The sequence below is a fragment of the Zootoca vivipara genome, chromosome 16, assembly GCF_965207765.1.
Source record: "Zootoca vivipara chromosome 16, rZooViv2.hap1.1, whole genome shotgun sequence".
Lineage (NCBI taxonomy): Eukaryota > Metazoa > Chordata > Lepidosauria > Squamata > Lacertidae > Zootoca > Zootoca vivipara.
This window is the reverse complement of record NC_142599.1, coordinates 27214715-27236364: the sequence shown is the minus strand read 5'-3', so window position 1 is coordinate 27236364 and position 21650 is coordinate 27214715. Positions and strand designations below refer to the sequence as shown.

Below are 21650 nucleotides of genomic sequence, written 5' to 3'. Positions count from 1 at the left end.
CCGGCACCGGAAGTTGCTTCTACACACTTCCGGACATGTGTAGAAGTGACTTCCGATGCCGCTGTGCCTATTTCCAAAATGTCAGCAGCACCAGAAGTCGCTTCTACACATTTCCTGGAAGTGCGTAGAAGCAACTTCCGGTGCCGCGGACATTTTGGAAATGGGCACAGCGGCATCAGAAGTCGCTTCTGCACATGTCCGGAAGTGCGTAGAAGCGACTTCCGGTGCCGCGGCGCTGCTGATCCCGGATTTTTCAATCCGGAACTTGGCACCTATGGCTGCAACTTTCCAGTGGTGTGACTTCACCCCCAAAGGCATACTCCTCTACTGTCCCCCGAGACAGACAAGATGCCAACTCAAGGGAGCTGTGCCCTGTGGAGCCTCAGGCTAACAGGACTCAATGGTCAGGGGTGGGTTCTGTGTTCAGTAATCTTCCCCAGCGAAAGCACTGCACCTTTCCAGGTTTATCCAAGTTTCTGGCTTTGCTGTGTAGCTAATGACAGCCTTGTTGGCACTGTAGCAGCACAAGATTATTAAACTTTTAAAATACAAAAGTGTGCGTGTTGTTTGGGGGGGGGGGAGAATGAACAGGCAGCTGCAGATCTCCAAAAAAATCAACTTTAATGCAAGGGATGCAGGTGGAACATTCAACAGCTCCCTCCGCTTCTGACACCGAGCTGCACTTTTGATCCCCTCCTAGGTCTTAGCAGGATCTAATCCTAATAAGCAGCTCTGGGCAGACTCAGCCAATCATGTTCCATCTACGGGGTTAAGATACTGGCCCATCTTCCTTCAACCTTCTGGCAGAGGGCAGGGTGGGGGGGGGAATCCTTTATCCCTCCGACCCAAACGAACACAGAGAGGTTGAAGTCATTGGGGGGGGGGAAGGCTGTAATGCTAATCCCCAACTTTATCTCCTTCCTTCCTTGGCGGGCCTGGGGGGTAACAAAGGCCATCATAAGCCTCCCTCTCTTCAGACACAACATACACCCTTAAAATCTTCAAATCTTTTCCCATGCACAAGTCCTGGATTTTCTTAGCCAAACAGACCGCAGGCAGATCCAGGTCTAGCTCATCCCTGGAGACCCCCCACGCCCACTGTGGAGCCCAGCCTTGCCAGAAGATCAGTGCAATATGGAGAACCCAACCCCCCCTTTTCCACTCAATGCCATCACCACCATCACCTCCCTATCAATTTCTTGCCCAGTGCCTGCATGGCATGGCCAGGGGTGTGGGTGTGAGATGCATTCGGTGCAGCGTTAACCCTTTGCCACCGGGATGTGAGCAGCTGGTCCCATTAAATCCCATTATAGCACCACTTTGTAAAGGCACAGGGTGGGTGGGTGGAGGGGGAAGTGATGTCAAAAAACAACAACAACTACCTCTTGGGCAAAGCAGGAAGTGATGCGTCAGTCTGAGGTGTCAAAACAGGTGGTGTTGCATGTTCTCAGAAAGCGACTGTGATGGCATTGGGGGGGGGCAAGTGAGGAGGTCACCTTAAGGTTGCCAAGGCTCAGTGGCGTCACCCAAGAAGTGGGGGGCGGGCCCCACGACGATCCGGAGGCCCTGAACCAGGACCCAAACACCACAGGGTGCGAGGGAGTTATGGACACCCTCTCGAGCGTTGACCGGGAAAAAACCACCTGAGGGAGTGAAAGCACCAAAGTCGCGTGGGCCTCAGCCCAGGTGAGCCCTTCGTCAGACAGGTGCTGGGAGTGGCCCCACACCTGGTGGGAAATTGGGCGTCCGCACCCCTGCGGGCTCTCATCTAGAGAAGAGGATACCGACAGGGGAGAGACCCCTCCCCAGAACCACACAAGACGACTTGCCTCAAAGATAGCAGGTGTATTAAAACATTTCTTTTTTAAAAAAACGAAATGATCTGTGGGTTTGGGGTGGCGTCTTTTGTTCTCGCGGGGCGGGGGAGTTCGAAGTCGAGTTCCTGGTGGCAGGCGGCCCACCCAAGGCTGGGCAGAGTCAAGAGGGAGGTGGCATCATTCGTGCCTGCGCTTGGAGGGCGGCACCAGGTGAGAGGGCAGTTCGGAGGGCAGCTCGTGCCCCTCCAGCTTGACCTTGATGAGGTGGTTGGCGAGGGCAAACTCCTCGTCGTCCAGCAGCCCGTCCTTGTCCACGTCCGCCAGCTTCCAGATCTTGCCCAGGACGGTGTTGGGCAGCTTGGACTTGACCATCTCCTTCTTGGCGCTGGCGCCCGTGATCTTGCCGTTGACGGGCGAGAGGGTGTAGAAGATCTCGTCGTAGGTGGGCTTGTCCTTGCTCACCACCCACTCCAGGTCGTCGATGCCCTCGCCTGCCCCCTCGCCGTAGCCGTGGCCAAAGGGCCCGTTCATGGTGCCCTCGAAGGCCCCGCCCTTCACCACCTGAGTGGGCATCTGAGACTCCTCCTGCCGCACCATCACCATCAGGCGGGCGATGTCGTTGGCCAGCATGTCGTCCACCGCGTCCAGAAGCTTCGACTTCAGCGGCTGGAACTTGCTGAAGTCTTGGGTCAGCAGCAGCTCCTGGGGGGGGACAACAAGGGGGGGCATGTGAAGAGCCTGATGTAAAGTCCAGCATTCCGTATTTCTTTTGGCATATAAAATTTTATTAAATTTTCGGTTTTACAATTTAAAGTACTCATTTTTACATCCTTAAAATATAAATGACTTCCCTTTTTCTCTTTCCATGGTTCATTTTATGTATCATAAATCCCTTACAAAAACTATACCATCCAGAATTCCATTACAGTCATACCTCCATTTAAGTACGTTTCGGTTTGAGTACTTTCAGTTTAAGTACTCCACAGACTCGCCTGGAACGGATTAATCCACTTTCCATTACTTTCAATGGGAAAGTTCACTTCAGGTTAAGTACAGACTTCCGGAACCAATTGTGTACTTAAACCGAGGTACCACTGTATTACATCCATCATAACTTATTTACTAGTCCAGCACCCTGGTCTCACATTGGCTGACCTTTATAGGAAACCTGCAAGCAGTACCCCGGCGCAAGAGCAATACTCTCCCCTTCCGTGGTTTCCTGCGACTGCAGTCAAGAGCATCGCTGCCTCTTGACTGCAGGGGAAGAGGAGCCCACCTGCAGGATCAGTTCAAAGGACCTGAGCGCAACAGCGCCACTCTCCCCACTTGCAGTCGCCACAGCAACTGGTGCTCGGAGGCAGGCAAACTGGTGCTTAAGCTGGCAGGCAAAAATCACAACTTAACATCATAAGGAGAGTCCAGCCACCAACTTTCAGCATCGTGATGTATCACCAGCTAAACACCGCGATGTATCACAATGTCTGAAACAAGGATGGAGCCGTGGAGAGGCATTGGCTGGCTTCACGGTTTCCCCCGCGTGATTCTTTCCAGCACCTGCTCTTGTGATTCGCAGGAAGGGGTGGGGAGAGCTGAAGCAGCAGAGTTAACAGGAGCTGCAGGAATCAAGAGAAGCATTGTCTGGCTTCATGGTTTCCCCTACACTGTGATTTTTGCAACACACACAAACATGCGGCATGACTCCAGGACCTCCTTGCTCTCCAGGCAACCCCAAGCCCCGCCGGCTTCTGCCCCAAATGTACTCACAGGCCAACATCCCTCCATACCTGCATTTTCCGGAGGTTGGGGAAATCCCCCGGCGAGATCTGGTGCTCCCTCTCGATCTTCAGGTAGATCTCCCCCAGGTTGCTCACCAGCTCCCTCTTCTTGCTCTCCTTCCCGAAGACGTTGGGCATCTCCTTCTTCAAGGAGCTAATGATGTAGGCATGGACCTGCAAGGGGGGTGGAGAGCGGAGGCCGAGAACTCAGCAACTGCAGGTGACACAAGCGGCTGCAAAAATAAATAAAGGATGGGCCAGGTGTGGGCTTCCGGGTTCAGCGCCAGCGTCGATCGGCGGGGCTTTGTCTCGTCTCCGAGACGGCCCGTCTCTGCTAGGAGTGGGGAGGGCAGCGAGAGCGACGCTGCGCCCCTTAGAACCTCGGGAAGGGCGTCCCGAGGGCAATTTGCTCGGCACAGACCCAATCCGGACTCCCCAACTCTTCGGCTAGCTCTAATAAGAGCTCCGGAGCGAGGAGGGTAGAAGTCGCGGGGGCCATTTTGAGCGGCAACGTTATTCTAGCAGGGAGAAGCTTCAAGCCGAAGGCGGAGAGCGCTGGATTCTTCCGAAAATAAAACGATTGGAAAAGACTGTAAGTAACCTCATGATTTGGATTATTATAAAACAATTTGGATCTGGGAGAGAGGGGAGAAAAGAGGAAGCCACCCCCCCCCCCACGGCAACAAAAGAGACAGTAAATAGAAACCCGAAGCCATAAACAGAAGATTTACAATTCAAAGGATCCCTCAAAGGCATCAAAGAGAATCTCCCCTTTGATGCAGGGTGAAAAGGGGAGAGAGACTGCGGTTTATGACTGCCCTGCAATAAGAGGCACAGCCTAAGAAAAAAACCTTTCCACTCGGGAGCCGGCAGCCCAGACAACCCAGTGAGTTGTCAGGTTTTATAAGTCAAATTTTACTTCACTTTGTATTTCTGGACTTTGTGGAATTTCTTTTTTGGCTTAAGTGTTTGTGAAATGTGAGTTCGAACTTTATTGTCAATAAGACTTGAAGAATGCAGCCAGCTTGTTAAAATGGAGTCGAAAAATAAACTGTGATCATATTCCACCCCACGTGACAAGTTTTGACCTTGGCAGGACTGAAATATGTCAACAAAAAAGTGTTCCCCTGAGTTCCAGCGGTCTGTTTTGACCTTAATGTGGGAAACAAGAATAGAGTTATGTCAAGAGGAGACACGACGGCAAGAGTTACAGGAAAAATTCCAGGAGGTGATGGCGGAATATGATTTTTTAGGAGATGAAGCTTTTGACGCTGAAAAAGATGAATGTGAGAATGACAATGATGGGGAAGGAAAAGAAGAAGATGAGGATTGTGATGATTCAACACAAAATGAAGCACACCACGAAAAAAATGATGACTTTACTCTACAAAAAGTTGGATGGAGTGCCCTGCTTTTGAGGGGGGCACGATTGGTATCATTGGAACTCCAGAACGCCCACAGGGAAGAAGGAAAAAATATGCAGAGAAGAGAAGAAATTCAGGGGTCCTGTATGGTGGCCTGGATGACAAAAGACTGTAAACAGGGGGTGGGGTGAAGGGAAAGTGATGTTGTGATTAAGGATGGATTAACAGGTTTATAACTGGTCTGCTGATTTTGGAATTTGCTGGATTGGGGGGGGAAGCCGGCAATCGGGGATGTAAGGTTAAATTGAGAATAGTTATAGTTTTAAAAGTGAATGGATTTTGGAAAATGTGAATAATATGGAGGCTTATAGAGGGAGAAAAAACAAAAAATTAGGCACGGGAAGAGAAAATGGGAGTTTGATTTCTCAATGATTTGAATATTAGATGAAAATGTTAACAATTGATTTATAAGTTGTATAAGATGCAAAGGTGTATTTTTATAAAGTAAGAAACTGTTGCAGATGATAAAAAAGGGATGAAAACCGGGGAAGGGGGGGGGAGGGGAAGCCCACAAAATATGGTTTTACAACTATGAATGCAAGAAAAATTTTTTGTTTTGTATTGTTTTTTCTTTTTTCTTTTTTCGCCCTTTCTTTTTTTTCCCCTTTTTTCCTATTTCTATTTTTCTCTTTTTTTTTTTTTTTTTTTTTGGTATGACAATAGATGGTTGGATGGATGTCCTCCTGCGTACTGCCCTGGTTTGCTGGAGCTCCCTGGTGGCAGGGGGGGGCTTTGGGGCCAGGGGAGGGGGGGGAGGACAGAAACCCAAGCATAAAATGGACCATCTCTGACTGTTCACATACATGGGATACTTCTGTGGCAGGGGAGGACCCATGTGGGTGGGTAGGAAGGAGGTGGAAAAGGGGTTTAAGTATGTACCTTTTTTTTTTTTTTTGCTTTTTTGTATTTTGTAAAATTAATAAAAAGTATGTTCAAAAAAAAAAAAAAGGATGGGCCAGGTGTGGGGAGCCTGTCTCCCTCTAGATATTGCTGGACTACAAATCCCATCACCCATCACTGGCTTTTGGGGTCGTGTGTCCTGGGGCTGATGGGAGTTAGAGTCCAGCAATAGCTGGAGGGAGACAGGCTCCCCACACCTGGGCTAGATAACTGGTCTTCAACAGGACAGCCCTGCCCATGCCATTCCAACCCCAAGGGGCCCCCTTTTGCCCTTGAAAATGGGTCTCATACTGCTACAGAGGAGTCCTGGCTCTCAAGAAGTTGAAGACCACTGACCTAAACAGGACCTTGGATGAGGGTGAACCAATGGGCCCTCTGCCCTTAAATAAATTTAAATAATGCTGCTCATCTGACCGGATGGCCCCAGCCACTATGGGCAGCTTCCAACAAAGTATAAAAACACCCGAGAACATCGAATGTTAAAAAGCTTCCCAATACAGGTCTGCCTACAGATGTCTTCTAAAAGTCAGATAGTTGTTTATTTCCTTGACATCTGATGGGGCGCCACTACCGAGAAGGCCCTCTGCCTGGTTCCCTTTAACCTCACTTGGGAGTCAGAACACACCTCCCGGGTCTTGAAGGACAGGAAAAAGCCCCCCCCCCACGCTGGGGCCGGGCACCCACCTTGGCCAGCCTGGCCCGCTTGATGAGGTCATTGAGCTTTCTTAAGGCAGCGTTTCGCGGGAGGGACTGGATGTCCTTGAAGAGGTCTTGCTCCTCCGCCTCGAAGAGCTTCCGGTTGTCCGGGATGAGGAGCGGGTGGGACCAGAAGGAGCCAATGTAGACACGAACCACCTCGGGCGTGTTGATGATCTTGCCCAGCGACCACATGAGGGCACCGTAGACCCTCATCAGCTGCTGCGTCTCGATCTGGTCCGCCTTGTTCAGCACCACCCGGATCTTGTCCTCGTGGTTCTTCAGGGCCTTGATCACCTCGGAGAACTCGTCCGAGATGTCCAGCTTGTGGGCGTCAAAGAGGAGGATGATGCGGTCCACACGCTCAGCAAACCACTCCAGGACCGCCGCGAAGTCGTAGCCTGTGGAGGGGGGGGGAGGAAGGCGGCATAGAATCACGAGAGTCGGAAGGGCCCCCAACACCCTGCAATGCAGGAATACGCAAGCCGCCCATATGGGGACTGAAACTGCGACCTTGGCATTATCAACACCAGCTGAGCTAACGGTTGATGCAAACTTTATTGAAACAACCACCAAGCATAAAGTGTTGTCTTCCAGGACTAATACATGCCCGGGTGTTTCGGGTCTTGCATGCAGTCATCTGCAGAGCAGCAAAACGGACTTGGAAAATATTTTAGTTTGCAGATTAAGCTCACATCTATCTAGTGGTTCCCAGTTAGCTAAGTACTGCAGACCCCTGTTTTTCAAAAGCCAAGCTAGGGACCTTCTGCTTCTGAACCTTTCGATATCTGTATGGCAGTTTTTGTTAAGTAAGTGGTGCCATGGGTGGGTTACGCGGAGCCCCTGTGGTCCACAGAGCACCAGCTGGGAAGCATTGATCTATAGCATTAATGGGGAGGGTCTGGAGCCCATGGGCAGAGGACACCTGTCCTGCATACAGAAGGCCCCCAGTCCAATCCCCACTAGCATCACCAGGTACGAGCACCCCCAGCCTGACCCCCTGGGGAGCCGCCCCTGTCAGTCAGTGTAGACCAGCCTCTCCTTCCCTCCTAAGTGTCCACATTTATTTTAAGCTATTGAGAGAGCTGCTTAAGTTGGGTAAAAATTAGACTCGGGAAAGGAGGGACAGGGAAGTCGAAGTTATTAATAAGGGTTAGAAATAAGATTTTTTTGCTTTTTTTATGCTTTTGTATTTTCTTCTATTTTCTATTTTTTCTTTTCCCAGTATTTGGTTTTTTTATTACTGGAACAATGTATGATGAACAAAGAATGTTATGTATATTTGTATGTTGGAAAATTTTCAATAAATATATTATTTTTAAAAAAAACAAAAACAAATTTATTTTAAGATGGGTTTCCAAAAGCCTCATTTATTTTGTGCTGCCTTTTCCTTAATCCAGGCTGCATTTCAGAGACTTGTTCTTGCACGGCCAGCCTTTTTATTTATTTTAATTGGCCTTGGTTTTTTAAACATGTACACGGTGCTTGTACTACTGGATTTCATAAACAGTTTTTGTGAGCTGTAAGTTTTCTTGGACAGACAACCCAGCCCCCTGCCCCCCCCCCAAAGCAGCCTGTTAATTCAAAAAGGGCCAGCTGAAAAGCAAGGTGGGGTTGCCATCCTGGGTGGATCCCAAGGGAGATCTGCAGCTGCGCACAATTCAGGGGGCTGATCCAAGTGGAGACAAGGCAGTAGAGGCAAGGCAGGCCCACCTTTAACCCTCCATGCTACAAGCCACCATATAAAATACTGGCTGGAGGTATAAAAGCAGCAGTGTGGGCTTGCTATCTATTGAAAGGTATTGGAAGACACTAAATGCAGACCTCTTTGAGATCTGGAACTCAAGACCAATGGACCAACAGACAACCCGCGTCCAAGAGAGTCATGCAGACGAAAACCATCACCACTTTTCAATCAGCCTTGCTTGGCTTTTATTACATATGTAACATCAATGGAAGCATGCGGGTGGCGCTGTGGGATAAACCACAGAGCCTAGGGCTTGCTGATCAGAAGGTTGGCGGTTCAAATCCCCTCGACGGGGTGAGCTCCCGTTGCTCGGTCCCTGCTCCTGCCAACCTAGCAGTTCGAAAGCATGTCAAAGTGCAAGCAGATAAATAGGTACCGCTCAGGCGGGAAGGTAAACGGCATTTCCGTGCGCTGCTCTGGTTCGCCAGAAGCGGCTTTGTCATGCTGGCCACATGACCCGGAAGCTGCACGCCGGGCTCCCTCGGCCAGTAAAGCGAGATGAGCGCCACAACCCCAGAGTCATTCGCAACTGGACCTAACGGTCAGGGGTCCCTTTACCCTTTACCTTTAACATCAATGGAACATGGGTTATGGGCTCTGAGGACACATGGAGGTTTGTGGAATGATACTTTTGCTGAAAATCTCAAGGTTAAAAGTTAAATGTAGTTAGAGATCTGGTTCTTCTCTCTGTCTTTGTGTGTGTGTGAAAGAGATTGTTGAATATTGATTATTGCTCCTAAGTGTTTTTTTAAAATAATAATAATAACAACAACAATAATAGTAACAATAATAATAATAATAATAATAATAAAGGACTGAAGACACCTCTTCTTTGCCTGTGCCCCCAGGCCTATTCTTACCATTTTGGAAAACTCCCCAGAGCCACGACAACACCCCCGCCTGTGCACTGGGACAGCCAGTCCAGTTTCCCAGCACAGCGGGGTCAACAGGAAGCACGGTGCTGCTACAGGCACTTCTGCTCAATGGGGCTTCCCCCGTTTACATTTCCAAGCAGGGCCCCCAACTTCCCCGCACTTGGACTCAAAACACACAAGTGCTGGAAACAAGACTGAGCCCAGTCTCTGCTGCATCCCATAAACTACACATGAGATATCAAGCATATACCGTTTCCGGAGGAGCATCTGTGCTTAAGCTTGCTGCAGGAAAAACGGTCTTGCATTGCAGGCGGCGTTGGAAATTTGCCAGGCGCATTTTGCACCTGGCTATTGGCCACTTGCAACCAAGTGAAGTGCCAGGACACAACTTTCAAGCCATCTGCCCCCCAAATGACAGCTAGGCATTCCACTTGGCCGGCTGTAACCCTGGTGTAAGGAGCCATTTGGCGCCTAGCTTATATACCTGAGTTTCTAACACTGGTTGCAGGGCTTTGGACTAGATTACCCTTTGGCCCCTTCCATCTCTACAGTCTTATGACAACCTCGTCAACTAACCATTTAAACCAGTATTATCCTAAAGGGAATCAGCCTGGCATCAACCCAGATGCCAATTTTGCTGCCACATACACCCAGACAACACCATCACTGGCCCCAACAACATCAAACATACCATCTCAGGACTATTTAATTGCTAATCCTCTAACATTGTGTATGCCATCAAATGCCAACAGTGCCCTTCAGCTCTCTATATTGGACAAACAGGCCAAACCCTACGCCAAAGGATAAATGGACATAAATCTGACATCAGGAACCACAAGACAGAGAAACCAGTAGTAGGAGAACACTTCAATCTCCCAGGACATTCTATACAAGATCTCAAAGTAGCTGTCTTATTACAGAAAAATTTCAGAAACAGACTGGAAAGAGAAGTTGCTGAATTGCAACTCATTACCAAGCTTAAAACCATGGAGAGACCTGGGCTGAATAAGGACATTGGATTCTTATCTCATTATACATGATAAAGCTTTCTTCAGCCATCTCTCCCCTTGCTTTTGCCTGCAAGACCAATTGCAGTTGTTAACAGTCGTCAACAGGTTTACCACTCCTGTCAGCCAATCACCCATTCCCACCACCCTTCTGAGTAATACCCCTCCCCACCCTCTGACTATACATAAGGGTCTGGTGACTTCTGTTTCAGTGTATCTGAAGAAGTGTGCATGCACACACGAAAGCTCATACCAATGACAAACTTAGTTGTTCTCTAAGGTGCTACTGGAAGGATTTTTTTTTTAATTTTTTGTTTCAACTAAAGGGAATCGTTTTCAAACTACAGTATATAAAACCTTCACAGCAATTGGCCACCCCTCCCCTGATCTTGAGCGCCGCAGCCCCAGAGTCGGCCACGACTGGACCTAATGGTCAGGGGTCCCTTTACCTTTACCCCTCATCTTATTAAGACTAAAATAGGAGAAAGATTTTGGAGATGAGCTAGGGGAACAACTTTTAGCTCTCTGCCTTGCTTAGAGGGGCCAGGCCTGCTTAGCATGCTGGCTCTCAGAGTATGGGGGATTCACAATGTACACACAATGTTCATGTGTACATGGGACCTTCATTGGAACGGAACCTCCGCATGAGATGCAATCATACTGCGTTCCAAGACAGAAATCTCAGCTGGCCTGTGGAGCTGAAGGAACACCCCATGTGTCAATACTCCTGCTTTACATGTGAGGAGGTCTGGAGCTGAGAGAAGGAGCAGTTGAAAGAAGTGGCTTCTGCAAGGCTAACCACAAGAGCAACTTTTTTAAAAAAGGAAAGGAAATGTTTTGTCAGCACTGAGGCATGCCGTCCCGTTATAGAGCTGAACAACAACAAAACTCATAAAGGCACAACCTGTCTATTGTGGGCTGGCTGAGTTTGCATTTACGGTAACTTCACAGATGGGCTGCTGAGGTCGGGCTCCTCGCCTCAAGGGACTCGACAGTCACCAGCCAATCCATAACGTTGCAGTGTTTCTCAAACCTAGGTCCCCAGCTGTTGCTGGGCTACAACTCCCATCATCCTTAGCTAGGCAGGACGAGTGGTCAGGGGTGATGGGAGTTGTAGTCCAACAACAGCTGGGGACCCAAAGTTTGAGACGCTGCAAGAAATGCAAACTCGGCCAGCCCAGGACACTGGCCAGAGGTTCCCTCAAATTTACATCAGACGAGTCCTGCCGGATCAGGCCAATGGTGACCCATCAAGGCCAGCATCCTGTTCTCACAGCAGCCAACCAGGTGCCCCAGTGGGAAACTGGCAAGCAGAACTCAAGAGCACAAGAGTCCTCTACCCTCCTGTGGTTTCCAGCAACTAGTATTCAGAAGCATTTACTGCCTCTGACCACAGAGGCAGAGCACGGTAGTTAGTAGCCACCAATAGCCTTGACAACCCCCCCCCCAAGTGTCCCTAAGAGCTGTTCGACAGTGGAATTTGCTGCCAAGGAGTGTGGCAGGCAGGTGTGGAGGACTCCCTGGTCCTGAATGGGGTAACTGTGCCCCTGAAGGACTAGGTGTGCAGCCTGGGAGTCATTTTGGACTCACAGCTGTCCATGGAGGCAGAGGTCAATTCTGTGTCCAGGGCAGCTGTCTATCAGCTCCATCTGGTACGCAGGCTGAGACCCTACCTGCTTGCAGACTGTCTCGTCAGAGTGGTGCATGCTCTAATTATCTCCCGCTTGGACTACTACAATGCGCTCTACATGGGGCTACCTTTGAAGGTGACTGGGAAATTACAACTAATCCAGAATGCGGCAGCTAGACTGGTGACTGGGAGCGGCCGCCGAGACCACATAACACCGGTCTTGAAAGATCTACATTGGCTCCCAGTACGTTTCCGAGCAAAGTTCAAAGTGTTGGTGCTGACCTTTAACGCCCTAAATGGCCTCGGTCCAGTATTCGTGAAGGAGCGTCTCTACCCCCATCGTTCTGCCCGGACACTGAGGTCCAGTACCAAGGGCCTTCTCGGTGGTTCCCTCATTGCGAGAAGCCAAGTTGCAGGGAACCAGGCAGAGGACCTTCTCAGTGGTGGCGCCCGCCCTGTGGAACGCCCTCCCATGAGATGTCAAAGAGAAAAACAGCTACCAGATTTTTAGAAGACATCTGAAGGCAGCCTTGTTTAATAGATTATTTTATTTCATTTTTCTGTTGGAAGCCGCCCAGAGTGGCTGGGGAAACCAAGCCAGATGGGTGGGGTATAAATAATAATTATTATTGTTATTATTATTATCATCATCTGTCAACAGATGATGATAATCTGATAATCTGAAGAAGTGTGCATGCACACGAAAGCTCATACCAAAATAAAAACTTAGTTGGTCTTTAAGGTGCTACTGAAGAAATTTTTTTTATCATCTGTCAAGAATGCTTTGATGGTGTTTCCTGCTTGGCAGGGGGTTGGACTGGATGGCCCTTGTGGTCTCTTCCAACTCTATGATTCTATGATTCTATTTTCCAGAGACAGTCTCAGATTTACAGAAGCCATTACAGTTTCTGATTTGATCCAGCAACGTCCCGCTTTTCCTTAGGACGTCTCTATTCCCATCAGAGACATGTTGGAGGTTAGGGCGTTATCCGACCCCTGAGCCATCTAAAAGCAGCCTTGTACTGTATAGGGAACCTTTTTTATGTTTAATGTTTTATTATGTTTTCCCCCCCATGTTGGAAGTGGCCTAGAATGACTGGGGCAAACCCAGTCAGATGGGTGAGGTATAAACAGCAACATTATTTATTATTATTATTATTATTAAATAGAACATCCCTATTTTCATCAGAGAAATGTTGGAGGGTATGCCTTGATAACCTGGCTCAGCTGTTTGGGTGTGGTCAAGAGGCCTTTTTTTGCTGTTGTTAAATGGGTCGGAAACGGTTTTCAACCTACTGAAGAGAGACTAAGACCTGCTTCAGGTCCACCCTTGCTAGTCTAAGCACATCTGAAGAATCTCCCCTTCCCCTTGTTGGCTTGCCTGAACCTGCCTCTGGGTTTTAACCCAAAGCCCTGAATTGTCCCCTTGCTCTGGACTGGCTAGATGCTTGTGGCCCTGCTGTGCTCAGCTTGATCTCCTGCCCTGGCAATCTTTTATCTGCTCATCTCATGCCAAAGTCAGCCAATTCACAGACAATGGGTTGAAAACAGGAAGTGGGGGGGACTTTGGGAGGGAGAGATGAGCAGCTGCATTTGCAAAGCCTGTTCAGTCTTGCTAACAGAGCTTCCACACAAGGAGGAAGGCTGAACAAGAGAAGCTGAATCTCTCTCCTTGACCGCGCGAAGCTCCCAGACATTTTATTTATCTATACACCGATATTCATTAAAAAATGTACCAGAGCGGTTTACAACAATTACTGCATCTATATAAAAGCCAAACAATAAACCTAACGGAGTTAAAATCAGAAATCAGCTAACGATTATGGAAAGATCCATTCATTCTTAATTGCCTGACAGAACAGGAAAGTTTTCAGCAGGCGGCATTTAATACAGGAAACTGAAGGAGTCTTGCGGAATCTCCAATGGCAGAGTGTTCCACAATTCCACATTCCACAGACATTCCACATGGAGGTGGAATGAAGAGGAACGACACCGGAGCCAATGACAGTAAAGGCTTGTTTACTTCTTCCTGTTGTTGTTGTTGTCAAATGTGCCTCACCAACTCTGGGAACAGCCACCAACGCTCCTGCGGATGATCTCAGTGACCTCTTAGGTACTCTAAACCTAAGTTGCTTAAGGCTTTGTAAATTAATACAAGGACCTTGAACCTGGTTCAGCCAGTGCAGATGTTTTAACAAGGGTGTTGCTTGTTGTCAGAAAGATGCCTCCATCAGCAGTCTGGCCACCACACTCCCCACTATCTGGAGCTTCCATGGGCAGCCCCACATAGAGCATATTGCAGTAGTCTGGCCTTGAGGTTACCAGTGAGTGGGTTGCAGTGGGTCAGGAACAGTCGTAGCTGGCGAACCAGCCAAAGCTCATAAATCAGACAGGAAGCTCTCCTAGACAGTGTGGTGAGAGCCCCAGAAAAGGTTGAAGCAGCTCTGTGGTCCTCCAGATCATAGCTGTCAAGTCTCCTATTTTTCGCGGGAAACCCCTGTATTTAACTCCATTTCCCGCTGTTCTCCTGAATGGCAAAATATCCCGTAATTCCCCCGGATTTATAAGGAAACAGCTCCTGCCGGCCGAAAATTGCCTCTGCACATGCCCGGGCATGCACAGAAGTGACTTCCGCTGCCCCGCTGCTGCTGATCCCTTATTTTCTAATCCAGAAGTTGACTACTATGCTCCAGATACTGTTGCCCCAGCCAACATGGCCAATGGCCAAGGATGATGGGAGCTGTAGTCCAACTTCACCCAGACAGCTCTGGGTGAACCTGCCTGGGTGCTAAGATCCTTGGGTGAGCCCCTTCTCGGTCCCATCAACGCAAGAAGTAGTAGTGGTGGTGGTTGGTATCTGGTGGAGCCTTTTCTGTAGCTGCCCCCAGATTGTGGGCTTCCTTCCTGAGGGAGGCTGGACTGGCTAAGAGTTTCCTGTTCAGACAGGCCTTTGAGAACTAAGGTGCAGACGAGGCAAGACACTGGGCAATCTGTACTTTAATCGCTAGTTCTAAATGTGTTATGATGTGTTTTAACTATTGTTTTAGTTAAAGTTATTTCTGAGTGGACGTGTACATAATTGCACTGTTAACCATATTCCTGTGTGAGATTTGCTTTAATGGTTTGCAATCTGAATTTGTTGAAACAGGCAATAAATGAAGTTAATAATAATAGTGAAGTGAATTCTTAATGAGTACATGCTCTTCCGCTCATACATAGCATTAGACATGGCTAAGCCTCTTTGCAAAGTTTTCAAATGACCAGGAGGCATGTGGAATTTTCTTAACATCCACCCAAAATTATTTTGGAGTGGAGTTTGCAGAAAATGACTTCTAGGAATATTATATATATATATAAATTTATTATTTATACCCCGCCCATCTGGCTGGGTTTCCCCAGCCACTCTGGGCAGCTTCCAACAGAAAAATAAAATAATATAACCTATTAAACATTAAAAGCCTCCCTAAACAGGGCTGCCTTCAGATGTCTTCTAAAAATTCTCTTTGACATCTGATGGGTTCAACAGGGCGGGCGCCACTACAGAGAAGGCCCTCTGCCTAGTTCCCTGTAACTTGGCTTCTTGCAACGAGGGAACTGCCAGAAGGCCCTCGGTGCTGGACCTCAGTGTCCGGGCAGAACAATGGGGGTGGAGACGCTCCTTCAGGTATACTGGACTGAGGCCATTTAGGGCTTTAAAGGTCAATACCAACACTTTGAATTGTGCTCGGAAACGTATTGAGAGCCAATGTAGATCTTTCAAGACCGGTGTTATGTGGTCTCGGCAGCCGCTCCCAGTCACCAGTCTAGCTGCCGCATTCTGGATTAGTTGTAGTTTCCCGGTCACCTTCAAAGGTAGCCCCACGTTGAGCGCATTGCAGTAGTCCAAGCGGGAGATAACTAGAGCATGCACCACTCTGACGAGACAGTCTGCAAGCAGGTAGGGTCTCAGCCTGCGTACCAGATGGAGCTGATAGACAGCTGTCCTGGACACAGAATTGACCTGCACCTCCATGGACAGCTGTGAGTCCAAAATGACTCCCAGGCTGCGCACCTGGTCTTTCAGGGGCACAGTTACCCCATTCAGGACCTGGGAGTCCTCCACACCTGCCTGCCTCCTGTCCCCCACAAACAGTACTTCTGTCTTGTTAGAATTCAACCTCAATCTGTTAGCCGCCATCCATCCTCCAACCGCCTCCAGGCACTCACACAGGACCTTCACCGCCTTCACTGGTTCTGATTGGAAAGAGAGGTAGAGCTGGGTATCATCCGCATACTGATGAACACCCAGCCCAAACCCCCTGATGATCTCTCCCAGCGGCTGCATGTAGATGTTAAAAAGGAAGTACCTGATCTCAGACAACCCCACCACAGAGGCATCTTGGTTGTTGGAAAAAGGCAAACTATGGAAATTTTAAGGACTAGAGAATGACACAGAAGCAGGAAGAGTACAAAGTACAGTAACTGGTGGGGTGGCGGGGAGGGGGGGGGACGACAGACAGCAGTTCTTTAGGATCCTAGAGATTCCTATAGCCTGGTGTCCAAACAACTCACTCACCATTCACAACTGGCCAAAAAAACCCTGAAAGGTCAGAGCAGCAAGGCTGCCTCATCTCACAGAAATCACTTAGAACTTGCACAGTTCACTTCCTAACTTTCTCCACCAAGGAGGGCTAAAGACATACTTAAATGAAAGTGTAAGAACATAAGACGACCCTGTTGGATCAGGCCGGTGGCCCATCTAGTCCAGCATCCTGTCTTCACGGGAAACCTGCAAGCGGGACCCAAGCACAATAGCCCTCTCCCCTCTTGCGGTTTCTAGAAATTGGCATTCAGAAGCATTGCTGCTCCAATCTATTGTACATAAGAGTCTGGGGTCGCTGCTGGCAGCTCTCCACTGTTCCAGGGAAGGCTAGGGTTCCCAGCCTTCTGCAAGCAGAGCAGGTGCCCTGCCACTTAGCTATGGGTCTTGCTTGAGGCCCTAACTCAGGGCAGACGGGATGACGACAGCCCCCTCCTCCATACACATCCAGAACTCGGAATAATGGAGGTCCTGGTGTAGCAGAGAGACTCGGGCATCCGGCACGACAATTCACAGAGAATGGCATCTGCATTCCTTTCCAGTTCATTTGCTCTGGATCAAGAGCAGAGGCTTTTAACTCATGATAACCAGGGTGGTAAAAAGGGAGAAATCCCACAACCACTTGGAAGCAGGGGACTGAGACTAGATGGAACTTGCAGAGATGACCGGAAGGATCCGCGGCCAGAAGGAGGAGAAGGTTGAAGATTGGAAGAAATTTAGAGATTTAAAGAAATATTGCAAGATTTAATTAACCTTTAAGGAAGCAGTGTATAGGCTCTAGGCAGTATAATAGAAATATTATTAAGGAAAGAAAGATAATTTTTTGAAATGTATGGTTTTAGAAGAAGAACCTGCTGGATGTTAAAAAATGGACAATGTAGCTCAGAGGGGGGGGGGAGAATGAGGGACGTCCCCATACATTGAAAAGGACAATGTATGGAAAATTTTATGTCTTAAGTGTTTGTATGTTTGTTTGTTTGTTTATTGATGTATAAAATTAAATACAGTGGTACCTCTACTTACGGATATAATGCGTTCCGAACGCACATTTGTAAGTCGAAAATATTTGTAAGTCGAATCCCATAGGAATGCATTGGGAGAAAAAATTCGTAAGTAGAAAGAAAATTCGTAAGTAAGTAGAAAAATTCGAAGCAACCCTATCCAAAAATTCGTAAGTAGAAAAAATCCTATCTAAACAGCATCCAAGATGGCGGACGGAGCTCCGTTCATAAGTAGAAACATTTGTAAGTAGAGTTATTCGTAAGTAGAGGTACCACTGTAAATTTATTAAAAAAAATTTAAAGGAAGCAGGGGACTGAAACTTGTAAGAATTTCAGGAGAACCTGCTGGATTTCAGGCTGATGGCGCATCTAATCCCAGCATCGCTGCCTCCAACTGTAAAAGCCGAGCGGAGCCACTGTGTCTAGTAGCCACAGAGGGCCCTCTGACGCATGAATTTGCCTAGTCCCCTTTTTAAAGCCATCTAGGTTGGCGGGCCATCACTGTGGGAGGGAGTTCCACAGGCTTAACTCTGCCCTATGCAAAGAATTGCTATCACCTTTCCTGAATCTTCCACAGCACTGGGTGCCCACGACTTCTCGTGTTTGAGAGAGGGAGGGGGAAAAAACTTTTCTCTGTCCACTCTTCGAGCGGCAGCAGTGAGAATCAGACATCAGGCACCAGCCGGGTGATTTCTGCATGAAGTGAGACTGTGGAATTTCTTCCCTTTTTTTCAGATATTTGGTGGAAGGAACACCCTCGTTGTAACTGAGGGGGGAAGTTGCGGCTCACCAGCTGCAGAGGAACTTTCCCAAGGGCAGCTTCCAGGCGAGGTTACTTGGCTGCCAGGCAGGAGGTCACCGAGGGCCAAGTCTTTCCCACAGGCCAGGGCTGGGTGCCCTTCAGCGCCAAGAGGGATGCCGCCTCCCCCTCCCCTCCCCACGCCCACCTCTATCCCTGCCCCAGAGTGGCACATCTCATACCAAACTAGGCTTTCACAAACCCTTCTGCTCACGTTCCTACCACAACAAGACACCCTGCAGCTCAGGTTCCCCGGCTTGTGCACTGCAGGCAATGAGGGGGTGTGCACTTCATGCATGCTCAGAGGCACTCTCCCCGTGCCCCAAAAGCCAGGCTATGAACTTGCATCAGCCACCACCGGAGGTTTACGAAGGAAGGCAACTGCAGATGGAGCCGTGAGAAGGTTTAGGACAGATACAGTGGTGCCTCGCTAGACGAATTTAATTCGTTCCACGGGTCTTTTCTTATAACGAAAAATTTGTCTAGCGAATCGCATAGGAATGCATTGAATTTTTTTGAATTTTTTTTTTTGCCCATAGGAACGCATTAATTGAATTTCAATGCATTCCTATGGGAAACCGCGATTCGCTAGACAAATTTTTCGTAAAACGAATTCGTCTAGCGAGGCAACCTCCGCTAGAAAAAACTTTTCATTAAGCGAAAATTTCGTTAAGCAGGGCATTCGTTAAGCGAGGCACCACTGTAAAAGGAAAGTCCTTCTCCGTGCAGTGCAAACTCAACCTATGGAAAAACAAAATAAAAAAATCCTTCCAGTAGCACCTTAGAGACCAACTAAGTTTGTCACAGGTATGAGCTTTCGTGTGCATGCACACGAAAGCTCATACCTGTGACAAACTTAGTTGGTCTCTAAGGTGCTACTGGAAGGATTTTTTTATTTTGTTTTTACTGCGTCAGACCAACATGGCTACCTACCTGTAACTTAACCTATGGAACCCACTCCCACAGGAGCAGCAGACAGGCACCAGGTTGGATAGTTTCAGAAGGTAAAGGTAAAGGGACCCCTGACCATTAGGTCCAGTCGTGACCGACTCTGGGGTTGCGGCGCTCATCTCGCATTATTGGCCAAGGGAGCCAGAGTACAGCTTCCAGGTCATGTGGCAAGCATGACTAGCCACTTCTGGTGAACCAGAGCAGCGCACGGAAACGCCGTTTACCTTCCAGTCTGGTGTAGTGGTTAAGAGCGGTAGGCTCGTACTCTGGGGAACCGGGTTCGCGTCTCCACTCCTCCACATGCAGCTGCTGGGTGACCTTGGGCTAGTCACACTTCTTTGAAGTCGCTCAGCCCCACTCACCTCACAGAGTGTTTGTTGTGGGGGAGGAAGGGAAAGGAGATTGTTAGCCGCTTTGAGACTCCATAGGGTAGTGATAAAGCGGGATATCAAATTCAAACTCTTCTTTTTCTTCTTCCCGCTTGGAGCGGTACCTATTTATCTACTTGCACTTTGACGTGCTTTCGAACTGCTAGGTTGACAGGAGCTGGGACTGAGCAATGGGAGCTCACCCCGTCGCAGGGATTTGAACTGCCGAGCTTCTGATCGACAAGCCCTAGGCTCAGTGGTTTAACCCACAATGCAACCCGCGTCCCTAGTTTCAGAAGAGGACTGGACAAATCCACGAAGGAGAGGACTATCCTTGGCTACTAGCCATTACAGCTGTGCTCTGCCCCTCTCCCCCCCACACACTGAGACAGCACTGCTTCTGAATACCGCAGGAGGGGAGAGTTGAACTCGCACTCGGATCCTGCTTGCCAGTTTCCCAAAAGAGGCATCTGGCCGGCCACTGTGTGACTGGGATGCTGGACCAGGTGGGCCATTGCCCTGACCCAGCAGATGTTCCTTGTACTGGCATTCAAAAGCTCAGCTGCAAGAGAGAAATGGTGGCCATGCCAGCCCCAGCCCAGGAGCAGAATTCAGGGCGGCCAAGGGAGGCTGGCGAGATATGGGAAGGAGATAGCGTAGGCTTATCGCTCTCAGATGCTGCAAGGGGAAGAGGGAAGCCAGAACGTGCTAAATTTCCCTCCCAGCAGTAGAATCGCCTTTGTTTGCAAAAAAGAAACCCCTGTGATTTCCAATTCATCTGAAAAGGGGGAACTTTCCCCATGCTGATGTGCATATCTTGCTTCCTAGAAGGGTCATTTGGGGAAGTTAAGCTATTCCAGGCCGAGACACAGCACCAGTGCCAGGCAGGGCGGGGAACAGACGATGGGAAAAGCACCTTGCTTTGTGCACAAAGGATCCCCAGTTGAACTCATGCTGAAACCCTAGAGAACCAGTACAGCCTGTCTCTGCAGACAGCACTGGGTCAGTGAGTCAATGGCCTGACTCAGGGCACGAGAGCTTCCCTTTTCCAGATCTCCCTTTGGAACGTTTGAGGAGGAGGAGGAGGAAGGAAGTTAGGTTTCGTAAGGGGATACCTCAAATGGTTCTTTTCCCCTACACACTCACACACACACTGAATCACCATCCCAGAAAAGCTTTTCCACCTTTCGGATTCCATGAAACATTTCCAGGTAAACGGCTCACAGGCTGAAACCTCCTGGCCTGGACAAGGTGTGGAAAAAGTGAGGCTCCCCCAGCCCTCCTGAAAAACAATAGGGGTAAGACTTCCAACTTCCTGTGAGTCACGGCAAAAAGTGTTGACATCACCCGACAGCCACACCCACCGTTTTGCAAAAGGCTCCCTGCCAGCAGAGGAGACCAGAGATGCAGCAATGAAGAAAAGCAAAAGGAGTGGGGAGGGGGCAGCGGCCTGGGAGGCAATAGCCAGACACCCTGTTCCCCATTCCTTCCCGTCTTCCAGGCAGGAAGGTGGAAGCAGGGTGAGTGACTTGGGGGGGGGGGCGCGGAAGAGAAGTTCCACCACAGCCCCACACATGCCTAGAGACGCTTTGCAAAGCAAACAGCCAGGAATGCGGGGCTTTCCGAGTTTACTGGTATCTTATTTTAAGAATCTGCAAAGCACCGCATATAAAAATTACCTTGGCGGCGAACACAGAGGCATATATGAAAATAAGTAAGATTTACAATGGAATTGTAGAGTTGGAAGGTGTGACGAAGCAGGGGTGCTCCAGAGAGCCTCTCCCACCCTCTCGGATGCCCAACTGTGACACAGAGGCCTTGCATCAATGCCACCCACCTTTTCACGCCTGCAACTCCAGAGGGGAGAGGAGCTGGGATGCACTAAAGCAATTACTTTTTTAAAAGGTTCTAAACCGGTGACCCAGGACTCCTCAGTCCAAACTGCACCTCTGTGGTTTGCTCAGAGTGTAGTGGAAGTCCACACTCTCTCCCAGACCCACAGAAGAGTGCGCTGGTCTGCTTACAATGCCAGACCCGAACTCCCAGTAGCTTGAAGGCCAAATGTCTGGGCAAATGGGGAT

The 21650-nt window shown here is 49.0% G+C and overlaps 1 protein-coding gene across 1 annotated transcript in view; it reads right to left on the bottom strand.

The window, feature by feature from the left end:
• Positions 1-602: 602 nt before the first annotated feature.
• EHD1 (EH domain containing 1) overlaps positions 603-21650 on the bottom strand; it is a 35035-nt gene continuing 13987 nt past the window's right edge. Inside the window, exons 3-5 of the mRNA XM_060269736.2 lie at positions 6601-7013; positions 3602-3766; positions 603-2519 (exon numbers count right to left, since the gene is read on the bottom strand). Of these exons, the coding sequence (XP_060125719.1) occupies positions 1995-2519; positions 3602-3766; positions 6601-7013 (1103 nt within the window). The 3' untranslated portion in view covers positions 603-1994. The remainder of the gene's footprint in view (positions 2520-3601; positions 3767-6600; positions 7014-21650) is intronic.